General features: G+C 37.1%; 2 protein-coding genes across 2 annotated transcripts in view; both read right to left on the reverse strand.

Moving 5' to 3' along the window:
* Nucleotides 1–1,641: 1,641 nt before the first annotated feature.
* LOC121941597 (mpv17-like protein) lies at nucleotides 1,642–11,035 on the reverse strand. The gene is made up of 5 exons (XM_042484423.1): nucleotides 10,905–11,035; nucleotides 10,320–10,615; nucleotides 7,972–8,042; nucleotides 7,606–7,635; nucleotides 1,642–4,928 (listed from the first exon to the last, which is right to left on the reverse strand). Exons 1-5 carry the CDS (start codon nucleotides 11,033–11,035, stop codon nucleotides 4,689–4,691), a joined length of 768 nt encoding a protein of 255 aa, XP_042340357.1. The 3' UTR covers nucleotides 1,642–4,688.
* A 2,135-nt stretch (nucleotides 11,036–13,170) lies between these two features.
* Nucleotides 13,171–16,312, reverse strand: part of ntan1 (N-terminal asparagine amidase) — a 7,916-nt gene continuing 4,774 nt past the window's right edge. Inside the window, exons 5-10 of the mRNA XM_042485203.1 lie at nucleotides 16,208–16,281; nucleotides 16,065–16,118; nucleotides 15,920–15,973; nucleotides 15,740–15,837; nucleotides 15,357–15,470; nucleotides 13,171–14,502 (exon numbers count right to left, since the gene is read on the reverse strand). Coding sequence (XP_042341137.1) covers nucleotides 14,338–14,502; nucleotides 15,357–15,470; nucleotides 15,740–15,837; nucleotides 15,920–15,973; nucleotides 16,065–16,118; nucleotides 16,208–16,281 — 559 coding nt within the window. The 3' untranslated portion in view covers nucleotides 13,171–14,337. The remainder of the gene's footprint in view (nucleotides 14,503–15,356; nucleotides 15,471–15,739; nucleotides 15,838–15,919; nucleotides 15,974–16,064; nucleotides 16,119–16,207; nucleotides 16,282–16,312) is intronic.

The following is a 16,312-nucleotide window of genomic DNA, read 5'->3' on the forward strand; positions in this document are numbered from 1 at the left end:
GTAGAAGTACCCAATGCAGAAGAATAAGAAAAAAACACACAATACTCCCCAAATCAAATTTATGATAAATAAGTAATAAAAAGTAAGATAAATAAGTAAGTAAATATAGGAAAGCTTAAATGTATTTCACAAATAGCTGGCAATTAATTTTCTGTCAGTTAAAGAATTGATTGAATCAACTAATAACTTCAGATATACTTATTTATAGGGTAATTTAATTATTAAATTAAAAAATGAATCAATTTATCAACTCTTCCTATGTTTTTAAGCAAAAATCAGAATTTGTAAATTGGCGAATAACTTAAGCTGTCACAGAAATGTAGTGAAGTGAAAGTACAATATGTTGCTCTGGAGTAAAAGTATAAAAAGTTGCATTAAAAAAAACCTCAAGTAAAGTACAATGCCTCAAATTTGTACTTAAGTACAATACTTGAGTAAATGTACTTAGTTACATTCTACCTCTGAATATAAACATTCTTCTTAATTTTACTTCATATCTAATCGTTATGTTTGTTTAACGTGTTTTTATATTTACTTAATTTTGGGCTGCATACGGCAAAATTAGAAATTTTAAAGTAACCTGTTCCATAATTAGAATCAATGGTGATTTCACGTGTCATTTTTAAGTTGCAACAACTTCACAAAATTAAGTAAATGAAGCTAAATATTAAGTAAAGTCAAAAATTAGATGTAAAATGTAAAGTTACATTTACTTTCCTTTTTCAAGGCAATCTGTTTCCAAGATTATTTTAAGTCAAATCAACTTGTCAGATTTTACAGTGTATTTATTAATAATTAAAGGATTTGAAAGCTACAGGAGGTAATAGCTCCTTAAGCGTTTTGTCTCTGAAGTGGACTTCTTGGCAGGCTGAAATAACTACCAAATGATGAGTGGCAGATGTTTCCACATAAGGGGGTCTGGCTGCATACGGCAAAATAAGATCTGTTTGAGCAGCCTGTTCCAAATTTAGAAACTGCTTTATTAATAGGTGCCTAAAGCTTCATTTTTGAAGTCTTAGAAGCAAAGAGGGATAAAAAAGAGCAGGCTGCAGAAAAAGAGCCACGTAGCAGGCAGGTTTTTCAAAGTACAAGTTGTGCTCAATATATTCCCACAGGAGATGGAGACAGAGCTGCAGTTGCGTCTAAACTATGACTAATACAGAGGATTTTTTTTGTCCGAACACAAACACACCCAGCAAGCACCTCTGTGAGCATAACGTCAGACGCACATGTTGATATTTCAGATCAAATGTGAGCACAAGAAGAAAAGTTTTACAATATGAATTTCAAGCGTGTAACCCTCGATCAATTACAAGTGATTTTTTTTGTGGCGCTAACGGTAAACACACAGAGAATCAATGTGATGTTTTCAATTTATTCAACAAAATTTCTCTACCACAGTCAGTGCAACATCTGAGCAAACTGTGATCAAATCAAAAACAGACAGAAATATCAGACTGTGCTAAAGTAGAGTACAAATCTTCGAATGAGTTTAAGAAATACTTCACCAACAAATAATCATTTATAATTTAGTTACTCATGTTGAATTCTTGATGAAGACTTAATTTTCTCTGCAAGCCTCCACAGTGAACAGAGCATCCAAAAACTGCAAAAGTTCTAAATGAACTGAAGTAACTGGGGTCTACAGTTAGCAAAACCATATCAAAACATCCATCTACAAACTCTCACACAACTTGTGCAGTATAATTCATGTCTCATTTATCCAGTCGTATGCTTAATACTTCCCAAACACAGTCACAGTCAACAATATAATATAAACGCCCTGTGATTGTTTGTAGACGTATTTTAAATCATAACGTTTTAGCAAAAAAAATGTTTGTGCTTGGGAATACTGAGTGTACGACTCGATAAATGAGACTTGGATTATTACGTCTGAATTTTTTATTATATTTGCACTATTCATCCCATTTGCACAATAATCATTCACTACGTTATAGAAATAATCACTCATGTCCCATTTATACTTGAAGTTGTATTACTTATATTTAGTACATACCTATTTTTTTATACCTTTTCTGTTCTTTTGTTTGTGCACTTGTATTTTTACACCGGGGGTTCTGGGCAAGAGGGCATTTCAATCCTGTCCATGGCAGAATTGACAATAAAGCTGCCGTAAACTTGCACTGCTTGAGTTGTACAAGACTTTGTAAACAGATGTTTTGCTATAGTTTAACTGTTGTTAAATGTGAACAATTACGACTGTAAGTTAAATTTCATTAAGAAGTTTTTGAATTCTCTGTTCAACAAACGTTTTTCATAAATTCAAGCCAGCATGGAGTGAGTATTAAAACAGAAATAACAAACAGTCTTTTTGCAGGTGAAGTATTCCTTTAATGACTTAATAAACAGAAACAAACACTCTAACAACTGATACGTTATTACACTTTAGGATGCAATTTAAATGATGTCTGATAAAAGGGATCAAACAGCTGTAGCGATTACATTGTTTTTCTTGCCCCCAATTCAAACACTGTCATATTATTAAAATTATTCGGTTTTAATCCAGTTCTGTGAGACAGATCACATAATGCAATCATGCAGTGTCTCTTGCACATTCTTCTTCAAAATGCAGTCAAACTCAACTTTAGGACCAATCACATTAGCAAAACAAAAAAAACATCTCTCTGTGACACCAGAATTTCAGTAATGCTTGGAAACAAAAGTGAATTTAATTCTGTTTTTCATTGTTAATTATCTGAAAGAAGTTTACCTTAAACGTGTTTTAAATTCTAGTATTAACACTCAGCTCTTGCACTGAGCTATATATAAAAATTACCTCTATAGAAAACTTCTAACGTCAAGAATCACTGCAGGCAAGGAAACTTTTAAAGTAACATTTTCACTGAGGTAAAGTTAAAAACGTTAGAATAGCAAATGATTAAATAAACTAGGAAATGGTGCAAAGAGACAACAGAAATCACTGCACAGTATCACACTAACATAAAGTACGACAACAGGCAGCATTTCCACGTTCAAGTATATTTGAGACAACCTTCCTCAGTCATTAATAGACTCAAATTAATCATCAGTAGTATCTCATTGCCACAAAGGAGCAATGGTTGAAAATGTGGTAATCAAAAATGTGTTTTAGATATGTTTTAGTGTTGTTGTGCTGTTTGACTGTTTTCTTGGTTCATTATGGCCACTTGTGCATAAAGTACCTACCTATAAATGAATAACAAAGTGATATATTATATGATAAACAAAGATTAGTGGTACCATTGAACATATGCATTTAGCACTTTTTGTACCAGAATGTAAACTGGAAAGCGGATAGATCAGGCACTCTGTTGCAGTCACAGATGACAGTCGAAACACCTGCTAAAAAACCAGAGATATTTAAAGGTTGAGTGTGTAGGATTTAGGGGCATCTACTGGCAGAAACGGAATATAAAATGAAACTAAGAGTCATGTTTTTGTTACTAAGGGCTCATATAAAGTAATTTTATGTCCAAATACAGATTTCAAACATGGTAAACGTCTTTGCCCTCATACTGCCATGTGTCCTGTATGCTGGCATAGACACAGCCAATAGGTGACACTAGAGGGCATCGTTAAGAGTTTAAAACAAAAATAAATGAGGCGAGGGAGGTGGACTTTAATAGAGGCATTGTTGTGGACGGCGGTGATCTGTGAGGCCGTTAAATACATTGCGACATGTGGACGGAGAATTCATTCAAATATTAGAGATTTATTCTATTCCAATTCTTTTTCTTCATTGTCCTTTATGGTCTTATCTAGCTTGAACTACGCTACACTCCCCCCATAATCTCAGGTGATGCTGCTCCTCTTTGTCCGTATCTGTAAGTTTCCAGAAAACTTGCACAAGTGCGGACAAAATGAACAGAGACAAACAGAAGGTTCCACATTAAGCATAAATAAACCCTAAGCCTAAGACGTTTTAACCACATATGGAGCAGGTCCTGTTCCATGGAGCCTACCATGTTGTTTCTACAGTAGCCCAGAAAGGACAAACTGAACACTGGCTCATGATAGGAACATTTGCGTTTTTGTGTCAGCCACCGTAGCTCTACTCGCTTGGCACATGGGTGAAGTTTCAGTTGATACAGTCTAAAACCTCATAGCTAGATGCCACTAAATCCAACACACTGGGCCATTACATTTTAAAAATTAGCCCAATTTTATCAAATTAAAAGTCTAAGGTTATAAGTTAGCTGCCGCTCCACTTTGTGGAAATAATTCCAGGTTATAGATGTAAAGCAGAGGAATGTGGAACATCAACCATCATCACAGCTTCCTTCCCAAACGCTAAAGTCCTCATAAATTATTCCAGTATCATTACACACAGTCCATTAAATAAGGGGAATATGACAACACAAGGCTGAATTTCTGAAAAACAAAACCTAATGACAAATATAGCACGGTGATGGTTCATTGTGGGGTGGAGAAGTACGCCTGAATCACATTTTCTCACTGAGGTGATATGCATATTGATAAGGTTACTGTATATACATTCCATTTGCTGTTTCTCAAAGCACCTTAGAGCGTCGTGACGCCGCACATTTACAGTTCAACCCCAGTGAGACTTTGAACTCTGGCAGTGATAGTGCAACATCAACCACTGAACCAGCTGTGACCTGTTCAGACTGCTGCTTTTTCTGCATGTGTTTCTCTCCCCTCCACAACAACCACTGACTCTACACACTTCACTTGGGTTTAGATGCTACTGTTGCTTCTTTGGCAACATCTGTCTTGTCCTTGGAGTCTACTTTCTCCTTTGTGGCTTCTGCCTCTTCCTCTTTTGGAGGGAACATCCACGCCAGAGCGGCGCCGGCCGTGCCGTCACCGCTCTGACGTGAGAAGCAAAGGAAGGTGGCCCAGACGAAGGCACAGCAGCCGGTGAAGGTGGTCCGCACGTACAGAGGCACCAAGGCAAAGTTCACAAACTGAGGGTGACAGACAGTTCACTTATATAATTCAAGTGGCATTTTACATTCTTTGCATGTCAATCAATAACTCAGATTTATTAGTTTCTAAAAACAATTCCTATGCAAATGCTGTTGTGAGATGACATACCAAAAACTTTAAATTTAAACTGCAGAATTTAAACCCAATCACTAGAATAAATGCTGATATTCTGCAAACCACAGATGCATTACACTTGCTCGTCATTATGTAGCGGATATCCTTAAACTTTACGTTTCAACAAGGCTGTGGTAAACTTGTGGTTAGGGTTTAGGCACAAAAACCGCTTGGTTATGGATAGGAAAACATCACGTTTTGGCTCATAAAAACCCAATTTGGGGGAAACAATCCTAGCTGGAAAAGCAGCAATGCCTTTGTAAAAACAACTTTTTGTCCACATCTCTCGGCAGGAAACGCGGTGACGTCTCAACGTCTTTTTATGGCACTATTCCTGCTGGAAAAACAGTGACAGGGTTGCTACAAAAACAGCATCTTTTTGTGATTAAAAGCTGCAGGAAAGACAGCAGTGGCTCTCAAACACAACCGTGTGTGCTGTTTGTTGGTCTCAAACTGTGATCTGCAGCTTGGCAGGCATCTTGCCTACAGGACACACTGTCCAACAAACCTAGCCTAATGTGTCACCCGATGTCAGCTCATAGACTACATCACTTTAGAAACATCGACATGATACATGTGAAACACACAAATGGAACATATTTGTGTGATAACAGAAATGTATGACGAGACCATCTTCTAGTTCAGTTAAGATCTTCTGATTAGCAGTAAAGTTAAAACAAATTATAAATAGAAATAACATACAATCCCAGCAGTGACACAACAACCATGAGGATAAAAGACTAAAAAGAATAAGATCTTCCTGTTGAAGTCACCGTTCACTTTAAAACAAGACTCAAATTGAGTGCATTAATTGCACAAGGAACAAAGGGAAATTTAAGTTGTTGCCTTTAACCCTGAGGAACCTGTATCTCCACCCAGAAGGGAGAAGAGTAAATTCTTCTAGGAGTGGGTGATCAAGGCTGATCAAGATTGACGGCGCTTTGTGCAAAACTTGTCTGTCACGAATAGCTGCCAAGGAAAGCTGCTGTATGCCAATTAATTCACTGGCTACTTTGACAATGTTGGACAGACATTTTTGTTCTGCTCAGTGAGTTCCCATACCAAGAAATGATAAGGAAAGTTAAAATGGACTCAATAAAGGATTTATAAAATAAAACCATCAGAGTCTTGTCCACATGAAAAGTATTCAGTCTGCCAGAACGTAAAGTCTTTGCAGGCCCTTTTTGCAGATTGCAGACGTGTTGAAGTCATGAGTCAGATTTTTGTTGATAACTGTTCCTAAGTTCTTGTAGCACTCCGCTGTCTCAACAAGTGTGCCCTGAATAATAGTTGGGGAGGTTGAGTGGGAGGTTTTCCTGAAGTTGATGGCCATGTCTTTAGTTTTCTGGCCATTTGGCCAACTTCAATAAGTGGTCGCCGCACCACTCTACAAAGTCACTCAGGACTGGCACATGATTGACCTCTCCATCCTGGAGCAGATCAAGACAGTATCGTCTGCAAACTTCAGAAGAAGCCTGTCATTGAAGCTGCATTTGTATAAAGAATATACAATACGGGAGACAAAACACACCCCTGCGGTGAGCCTGTGGATGACGGCCGCTTCTGGGAAAAAGCACCATTGGCCCTGACTACCTGGGGCCTACAAGTTAAGAAATCCAACACCCATTTCAGCTTAGCATGTGTGTTTGTACCCTCAAGATGCTTATTCAAATAATTAAGCAGGGAAGCATTATCTACCCCGCTGTTCGCCTGGTATGCGAATTGCATTGGATCAAGCTGGCTCTGAACCTTATCAGTAAGAATTTGTTTGACCAGCCGCTCAAAAGTTTTCTTTACCAATGAAGTCAAAGCCACAGGCCTCAGGTCATTAAGCTACTTTGGAAATTTGTTTTTGGCAGCTGGTACAATGATAGATTCCCTCCACAGTGTTGGAACTTACTCCTGGGTAAGTGATGAGTTAAAAAGATCAGAAAAATGCCACATAATTGGTCTGCACAAACTTTAAAAAATTTGCCAGTGATCCTATCTGGCCCAGGGCTCTTCCTAATGCTGCATTTATAGAGCATAGATCTTACAGAAAGGGCACAAATGTAGGCTGGAGGGTGGCAGAACAGTCACTCAATGAGTCAAACAGACCACTGTGCACATCTGTGAAATCATATTCATCATTAAACCGCAAATAAAAGTCATTCAGTGCATTTGTAAGTCCAGAGTCCTGGCAACTTGCGGCAACTGAGCTGAGTATTTAGCCCTTACTTTGTTTTATTTGTTTTAAAATGATACTTGGAATACATCTAATAATTCAAAGGTTGCTCAGCAGGTTTTTCTTTCAACATTTTTGACATCTTCACATATAACAGGCACTGAATAATAACAGAAGTGTGGAAGAAAGTAAAGATTTTAATGTGGAAGATCTAAACTTGCAGGTCCACAACTGAGACAGACATCAGGTTTATCACGAGGCTGTAACTGAAATGTGATTGAAAGCTCAGAATAATAAGCAGGTTTAGATTTCCTTCACTGGATATTGTTCCCGAGGGTCAGGAATAACAGCTGTGCATGAAAGACGTGATTATTTACCTGCATAAATGGCCAGAACATTAGCCCCGTCTGAAAATGAGAAACAAACAGAAAACACATCATTTGTAGACTCAAAAAAATAAAAAAAACAGACACAACTGACAAAGGTGAAATCTACTGTGAAAAAGAAGAAAAAACCTTCATTGGCAGTGCTCTTTTAAAACCAAATAATACACAAAAAATGCTTGCAGTCTTTGAAAAACATTGAGCTTTAGTTGTGAATACTTGGATACAGAGTGCAACGTTTTCTCATCTGTTTTGACTCAGGGCAAAAGTTAACTGTCACAACATGACACAGCTCGCACGACATTTCAGACACGGGACAGCAGGACGGCCGCGCTGTGACAGCCGGCTGCTCCCACTCACCCGATACGTGTTCAGGAATTTTTCTCGCCAGTCTTCAAAGATGTCCTCTTTGCCCTCCAAGAAGCTGACACCTGGGTGAAAATTAAGACAGACATCATTTTATTCTGCGACCGTCAGCTGGAAAATGATCTGACTGATGGAGGGCTGATAGACAGTGTAAGCCGACTACAAACACAGTGTATGTAGCAGGAAAAATAATTATGATAACAATACGTCACATCGTGTGTCCTCAAACTGTTACTGATACAATGGTACAAACAATGCAACACATTCTCTTGCAAAACGATATCAGTCCAATGACAGCTTGTACGTTGTTTTGATTAAGCATTAGGGAAGATCGCATTATAATTTCCTTTAATATAGTTTACTTTTTTTTTTTGGCATCTATAAGATTTTAGTTACCATATGCTTAGTTTGCTTGGTCATTCATAGGCTTGTCACCATAATTTTGATATCAATTTATCAAGAGCCAGCAAAGATGATTGAGGTCATGTCCATATATTGCAAGATGTTGCTCTTGATATATGCGTGTTTGTCTATATGAAAATATCCCCAACATTTTAGCCAATATGATGCTGCAATAAACAGCAGAGTTTTCCTGACTTGGACATTGTGCCTGGATGTTTTTTGGGGATTTTTTTCCCACAGTGCCTTTGTCAAATGAATGGGAGTAAAAACTATGCTGAGACACAAATTTCATTTATCGCAAATAATAAATAATAAATAATTTTAAAAAATGACGTGCAATAAAGAGCAATGGCACAGGACAAAGTATTAAACACTCTATTTTTTTTGGCCCATTCTTCCACACAGACAGTCTTTTAACCTTTAAGATTTTGCATCTTATGAATCTTAAGGAAGAAATTTCACTTTAAAAACTTCAGCAGTCAGTGCCCTCAACTTTTTTGCAATGTGTTTCTGGCATCAACATCAGAGTAATAGCTTTCTTTAAAATAAAAAAATAAAAAATGTGCTGTATTTAATTGAACATAGGTCAAAAGGATTTACAAATAATTGCATTATGTTTTTCTTCACGTTTTACACAGGGTCCCAACTTTTTTGGAATCAGGGTTGTACTTATGTTATAGAACTGAGATTTTAAAGAAAGCATTCACTAGTATTAACTTAACAGTATTAGTTAAATTCAGTTTTTTTATGTATAAAGCACTTTGTGTTACAGTCTGTTTGTATGAAATGTCCTATAAAAATAAAGTCTGATTGACTGACTAATAATAATGACAATAACTTTACTTATAAAGCATCTTTAAATTCAGAGTTTACAGAGTGCTTTGACAAACAAAGCAAAGCAGAAATAGGATACATAAATGGTGATACAATAACGGAAAGCCAAACCCTCCTACTGACCACAAGCGAGACGAAACAAGGGAAAAGTTCAAATTAAAATGAAGAATGTAAAATGTCAATATAAAATAATACAAAGAAATAGACCAAAAACAACAACAACAGAAGCAACTAGAATAAATAAAACATAACTTAAAAATGTAAAATAAATAAAAAGAAGTAATATTGTAAGTTGTTATAAATAACGAACTGTAATTCTAATAATTTAAGCTGAAGATGTTGGAAGCTTCATATCCTCAAACTTCACTACACTCTTGTTTTTGAAACCTAGATCAACATCAGCTTTCTTGTGCCACATTCAGATATCTTTCACAAGTACTTAAAACTTTGACATCTAAACAAATAAGTTTGATTTCTATAGAAAACATGTGAATACAGGTAATGAGCAACTTGGTAAGAAATGTCCCACAAATTGTAAGAAATTAGTTATAGGGGATATCCTGAAATTTTGCTTTGAAAGGGGTGGGAATATGTCGAGAAAACTATATTCATGATTTTTTTTAAATTTTAAAAAAATGGTACAGGTGGGAAAAACGTTTTTTATTAGGTCATTTTCTTGTTTGTTTTTTCTTACTTCTCTTTATTCCTTTTCTTTTTTAAAATGTTATTTTCTGGTAATTTTTTAAAATTTTTTATGATTTTTTTTTTTTGCCATTTCTTCAGTCCATCATTGCCTTCTTCCCATGTTTTTGAAAGTTTGCTCAGGTATCAAAGAGTTAAGACAAATATGAAAACATAAGATTATCTGCTTGGATCATCTGTTCAGTGGTGACTTTCATGTGACCTCTGCTCGTCCAGCTTTGTCTCACAGGACAATCAACAACCGCTGATCGTTACACGACATGAGAAGACACCTGCAGGATTTGGGTTAGGTTACAAATTGACTGATATGCGAGCTGTTTCGAAGTTAACCATTAACTTGCCGGCAGCTCAGCGTGTGTCATGTGCCTGTCCTGTCCCCTCTGTCCCCCCTGCTGTCCACTGACCTGTGTAGAAGACGCTGGTCGCCAGCGGTGCGGCCGTGGTCTGGTCCAGCAGCAGCTTCCTCACCACCATCCGGGCGGAGTTCCCGGGAAACCTCCGCTCCAAAAACCGCATCCAGAAGAAATTAAAGTTACCATGGAAACTGAATGCGACCACAGCGACGTTGCGCGTGTGTCTCCAGTCCACTTCCTCCCTGCGCGAGAACCACTGGTGGACGAAGTCCCCTCCGGCGAAAAGACAACCGTACAGAGTAACGTTGGTGACCCACGGAAACCGGCGGACATGTTTTATAAACGCCCTGTCGCATTATTTTACACTCACAGTCGCCAAGTTAAATGAAATATGATGTTAACAAAAAAATAATATTGCACGTTAGCTTAATGTGAGTTAGCAAAATGTGTCAAATAACACCGGCGTCATCTCTGTCTGAATGTCTCCGCGGCATCTCAAACACTCAACACCTCCGTCCGTTTCTCGATGGAAAACGCTCAGAAGGATTATCGACAACAATCTACGTACTAGTGTTATTTTTTATCACAATTAACGTCAAAAAGTAATATTATCTCAGATACTAGCGTCTCGAGCACCATCGGACACCGGCACGGGACTGCCAGTCTGCCACCGGCCGGGTCTGCTCTTTCTGCGTAAAATCACTACGCCCCTTTTTTACGTAAAAAATCACACTGGGCTGCAGGGCGGAGCGACACAGCCGGGACATCAGGGAGTACCTGAAATTATGAGAATAAAGTGTTTGTTTGGATTTCATTTCTGAAAATACTGATGAAAGTTTTGTCTTGCTTTGGAGGAATGCATTGTTTGGTCTCCTGGAAATTAACATACATGAGGAAAACCCTTCATACAGGATTAATCTTATTATTATATTCTTCCTCTTATTATTATTATTATTTTATTGTATGGTTTGGTATTGTGAAGCACTCCTTTTATTATTATTATTATTATTATTATTATTATTATTATTATATTATTATTATTATTATATGTCAGGATATGGAAGCATTGGTATAGTAGTCTCCTCTGTGGTCATTGACTTTTTTAATTGTTTTTTAAGTGATGTACATATTGTATTGGGGATTTTTTTTTTTTTTTTTTTTTTTTTCTTAATGATCTTATTGCATTGTGAATATGTTGTGTATGGTACTTCTATGTGTCTTTTATATCTTTTGTATGTATTGTCTTGCTCTTATCTGGACCATTGAGTCTGTAATAAAGTTTATTATTATTATTATTATTATTATTATGGGCCACATTACATATCCATAAATTTATACACTCTCAAAAGCAAAAAACTATTAAATCTGCATTGTAAAATGCTCAGTAAACAGTGTATTTATATAGAACTTTGTTAATTTCTGAAATGAAATTATCTTTGTTTTCCTCTGTTGGTGCTTCTCTCTTTTATAATCTCCATTTACACTAATCACAGACTGATTGCATGCAAGGGCTGTTCACCAGCATGTGACCAGTGGAGGTCAAGGGAACCTCAGTGAAATAAATCCTGGTTTGATTGATGATATCCTCAGTGGAAGCTATCAAAGTCTGAATTTAGAGGGAGGGTTATTTTTTAGTTCAACATCCCCTCACTGTCTGCAAAATTGATATGTGCCACCAAAACAGGACTTTTGTGGTATTACCAATATTGATATTTGACAGTTAAGAATAAATAAAATATTTCTTGATAAGGATCATGTAAATTGGTTTTCAATATATATTAACAAAATTAACCCCTTGAAAACTGAGCAAATTGGCTTGTTTTTTCTTTCAAAAACATGGTAAAAAAAAAAAAAAGTAAACTACCTCAAAATAAGCAACAAAAACGGGAAAAGAACCTAAAGGAAAATGCTAAAAATTGAATAAATTTTTTTCTTTGTTCTGTTACATAATTTTAAATATGTAATTAATAGGATTATAGTTTTCTGGACATTTTCCACTTGTGTTTGATAATATCTTATAATCCCTTCACCAACTTTCAGATCATTTCCTTGTCATCTTTTACTTTTGTAGTATGTGGGACGTTTCTTGTCAAGTTGTACATTATGTTTTTTCCCATGTTTTTGGGAGAAATCCAACTAGTTTTCTCGAGTTTCAGAAGTTTAAATGCAAAGGAAAACTGATATAGAGCCAGGTGTTAAAGGGTTAACTTTACAGTCAAACTGAAAACTGCAGGTGTGCTGCAAGTCTCAACTCTTTTAAGTCAAAGCTCAAAAGTTTTTCTTTGCCTGTTATTTTTTGTTATTTTATCTGTCTTATAATTCTTTTAGCTTGTTTTTGTTTTCTGTTCGACAGCCATTTAATTCAGTTTTTAATTGCATTTAAATGCTCTTTTATGATGTTTTTCTGTAGCACTATGTCATTTGATGTTTTATGTAAAGCACTGAATTGCCTTGTTGCTAAAATGTGCTTTATAAATAGACGTACCTGGCTTTTGGAAATGATTTACGGTGTCTGTAACTCAGCAGGAACGGCTGCCCAACAGGTGACAGGCAGGGATCGGGGACTGACTGCATGGACAAAGTGGAGAGGTGAGGAAATTACAGATTGAAGCAATAACGTGCACCAGGTCTTTGTGCTGGTAGGTGACAAATCAAACCAACGTTAAGAGTCTTATAGTCAGTCCAGCATGCCAACCCAGTTTCAGGATGAAACAATCCCTTAACAAGACATTGCCTCGTTTATGTACGGGGTAGGTCAGTACATTGATCACTTTTAATCACTTTTTGTTGTAAAAAATATTTGTGTTATGACCACACATTTCCTAAAAGGGGACATTCAAAAAATTATGAAAAAAACTTTTGTGTTTTGACTCTGAACCCAAAACAAACGACCATTTCAAACTGGATTAGACCATTTACATTTATTAAGCAACAGATACAGTATGTTCACAAGTTGCACTAAATGCTTTAAGCACCTTGCAAACTTCTGAATAACGCAACTGATGAAAAGGCCTTATACAATAAGATGGTGTTTTCATTTTAACAATTAAAAAAGAAGAAGACAAAACTAATTAAATCAGATTTTGTTGCGTTTGACAAGAATCCATATTATCCTTTGCAAATGACTATACACATTTACACATGCAGTTTCCTAAAACATTCATCGCCAAGTTTACAGCTGTATGAAGTATATGATGAAATATCATATTCCATTCTCATCAGGAAGGTGCATTTGTAGAGAAAAATAAACTTTGCTCATCTCTTCAACAATACAGAGTGTAGCAATTCTCTTCACTGCTTTAAACAAAGTGCCAAAAAAAAATATTCACTGTGGTTGCAACAGTTCCACCGCAATTATTACTAAACAGTAAGTCAGGCTTTACATTTAAAGATTGTACATGTGGTTTTACTTTTTTTTTAACCATACATTTCCAAAGCATACCTAAGCTAAATTTTAGATTGATTAAATACCTTCCAGAAAAGTTTTTAGTCTTAAAACTTGCTTGAGATAATACATGAACTAACAAAAATATAAAGGCAATTAAAATGAATTTAAATTTTACAAGTCCACTGACAGTATAAACTGAATACTGGATGCATGCAAGATGGAAATAAATACAAAAAAAATGTATGCTTTGGAAAACATAAAACAGTTTTTGGGCTTAGAAAACATACACATTTTAAGTATTGTCTTTTGACTGGACATAATGTTAAACATTTCCCTCAATAATCAGAAAGCCAAGCATAGTAGGACATTAACCTTAACTGCGACACAGCAGGCGGTGTAAAGTGCGGATTTTACATCACCTCACAGGAGTGGACAAACTAACTGTTTCAGGCATAAACAGAATCACTTGTACTTCCTCTGCTCTCACTACTGGACCAGCCAGATGAGTCAGGACAGCCATTCAGCATACATAAAGTATGGTCCAAGCTCCCTTGTTAAGACACGATGAACAAAAAGCAGACAGTGGGTGGATGGGTCACAGTGTATCCATTGAGCTGAGAGGCAAAGAACAGTCAGGCTCCACGTGAAGGTCCAGTGAGAGAAAGGAGGAGGACTCTATGACTAGACAACCCTCTCCCAGTCCCCCGTCTCAGTGCGGTGGTAGAGCTGTGGCTGACCCCCGGGGAACAGGCTGTCAGAGTCGGGGTGCTCTAAGAGGAACTGGATGGTGGTCTTTATGTGCTGGACAAAGTGTGGCGGCTCAGCCATTGGAGACGTGGACAGGTACTGGGCATAAGAGACAAAAAACAGAGGCCATACTCAGAAAGCGTCCTTTTAAAATGAGTTGTTACTAATGAGGAAATTCTAAGAAAATTCCCCTTTACATTTAAAGCTAAATCCTGGTTTAAGATTATTTTTGGGGCATTTTCCCTTTATTTATAGGACAGCTTGAGAGAGACAGGAAAGGTGGGACAGAGAAGGGGGAATGATGAGCAGCAAAGGGCCATAAGCCGAACTCGGACCCGGGCCGCTGCCGAAGCCTGAGGCATGTGGAGCGCACGCTCTACCCAGAGAGCTGGAGGTCGTCCCAGGACAAGTTATTTACACAGCATTTTAGCACTTAGAGCTGGGGAAGCTAGTTTCATTTTGTCTTAATTGGGCAAAAATCCCTTAATTATGTTTCAGCATACAGTAATTCACGTGGTCTGAGAGAAAACTAGACTTCTGCATCTCCTCTTGGTTCTGGTTTTGGGCTTTCAGGTCATTTCAGAGAGAGGGCGTTCCTATTGTCTGTTCTACAAACGCACGTCCCAGTGAAAGCTTAAGTCAACAGCAGAGAGTCCTGCAGAGAAAGTTGTTATTCCAGCACTGGCAACAACGGCTACATTACAAAGCAACCTGAAAAAGGAAGACAGACTCCTCAAGAAGACGGTCTGATGATTAACAAAATGACAGCTGTGTCAATATTAGAGTTTCAGAGATTGAGAGAAAATGTCGCTGATAATTTGGCCTTCTGCAAAGGCTAGTTCACGTTTATATAGCTAACATAAGCTGACATTAGTGCCTCGCATCACTGTGTCGATGAAGAAAGGATGAGGTCGCTCAATCTCATAAGACTAACTACTTTCACGTTCCCTTACCTTTAAAATTGTGTCATCATTTTGTGACAACCAGAAGGCAATATCCAGATTTGGAGACCATTTGCAAGGGCCGATTTTAACAAGCCCTCGACTCGAGTCATATATGTCAGCCATCTGCAAGGGAAAAAAAACATTTTATTATTAAGCGCTGCATTACGAATGTGCCTTTTTAGTTTCACTAAATAAAACAATAACACCATTATTAATGTGAGGAGAAAACAGCATTCTTTATTTATTTGATTATCATAATCTCACAAAAAAAAAACAAACCACGTCTGAGTTTTTGGCATGAAATAGAGACTTAAAATTATGTTATGTGCTATTTAGAGAAAAAGAGTCCAGTTTTCACACATAAGAGACATTTTATATCTTACAGTACCTACCTGTCCCCCAGTGAAGGTCCTTGCTGATCGCAGCTCCTCTGCAGGTCCTTTATGAGTGAACGATGAAGGAAACACGTCCCCCGTTTTAACATTTACACCTGTGCACAAACAGACACAATATATAAGAGGTCGCACTGCATAAAAGCATTGCTCTCACTCTGTAGCACATTTATAACTTACCTATTCCATAAACTACAGGCCTGTGAGTTCCATCAACAACAGTGTCATTCATTTCTACAAAAACAGAGAATAAAACGGACTAACTGGATGAATTACTGACAGGTAGAATATTCATAAACAACAGTCAAACAGGTATTAAAGTTACCTGTGATGCAACATGTTTCCAGATGAATATCCTCTTTCTGTTTCTGGAACGCTGCTGTAAAATAAAAAGACCAAGTGTTACAAAGCTCAAATGCTGCCAGTATAATATTACAGTGAGACACACAGTGATTTGAAAGACTATACCCAGAATGTTAAGGCTGAGTTTGTGGGATGTTTTTGACTCATCGTTAAATCCTCCAGCGAGATGGAGCTCAAGTCTGCATTATGGAAAGCAAATAAAAGTAAAAA

Source organism: Plectropomus leopardus, chromosome 4 (genome assembly GCF_008729295.1).
Source record: "Plectropomus leopardus isolate mb chromosome 4, YSFRI_Pleo_2.0, whole genome shotgun sequence".
NCBI classification, from domain to species: Eukaryota; Metazoa; Chordata; class Actinopteri; order Perciformes; family Serranidae; genus Plectropomus; species Plectropomus leopardus.

Excerpts from the sequence above, each read along its gene's own strand:
- LOC121941597 (XM_042484423.1), bottom strand. The coding sequence starts at position 11,035 with ATGTCCCGGCTGTGTCGCTCCGCCCTGCAGCCCAGTGTGATTTTTTAC. Across the intron at positions 10,616-10,904 it reads TCCCGTGCCGGTGTCCGATG|GGCGTTTATAAAACATGTCC; the intron begins GTGCTCGAGACG and ends ATAATGCGACAG. Across the intron at positions 8,043-10,319 it reads GACCAGCGTCTTCTACACAG|GTGTCAGCTTCTTGGAGGGC; the intron begins GTCAGTGGACAG and ends ATTTTCACCCAG.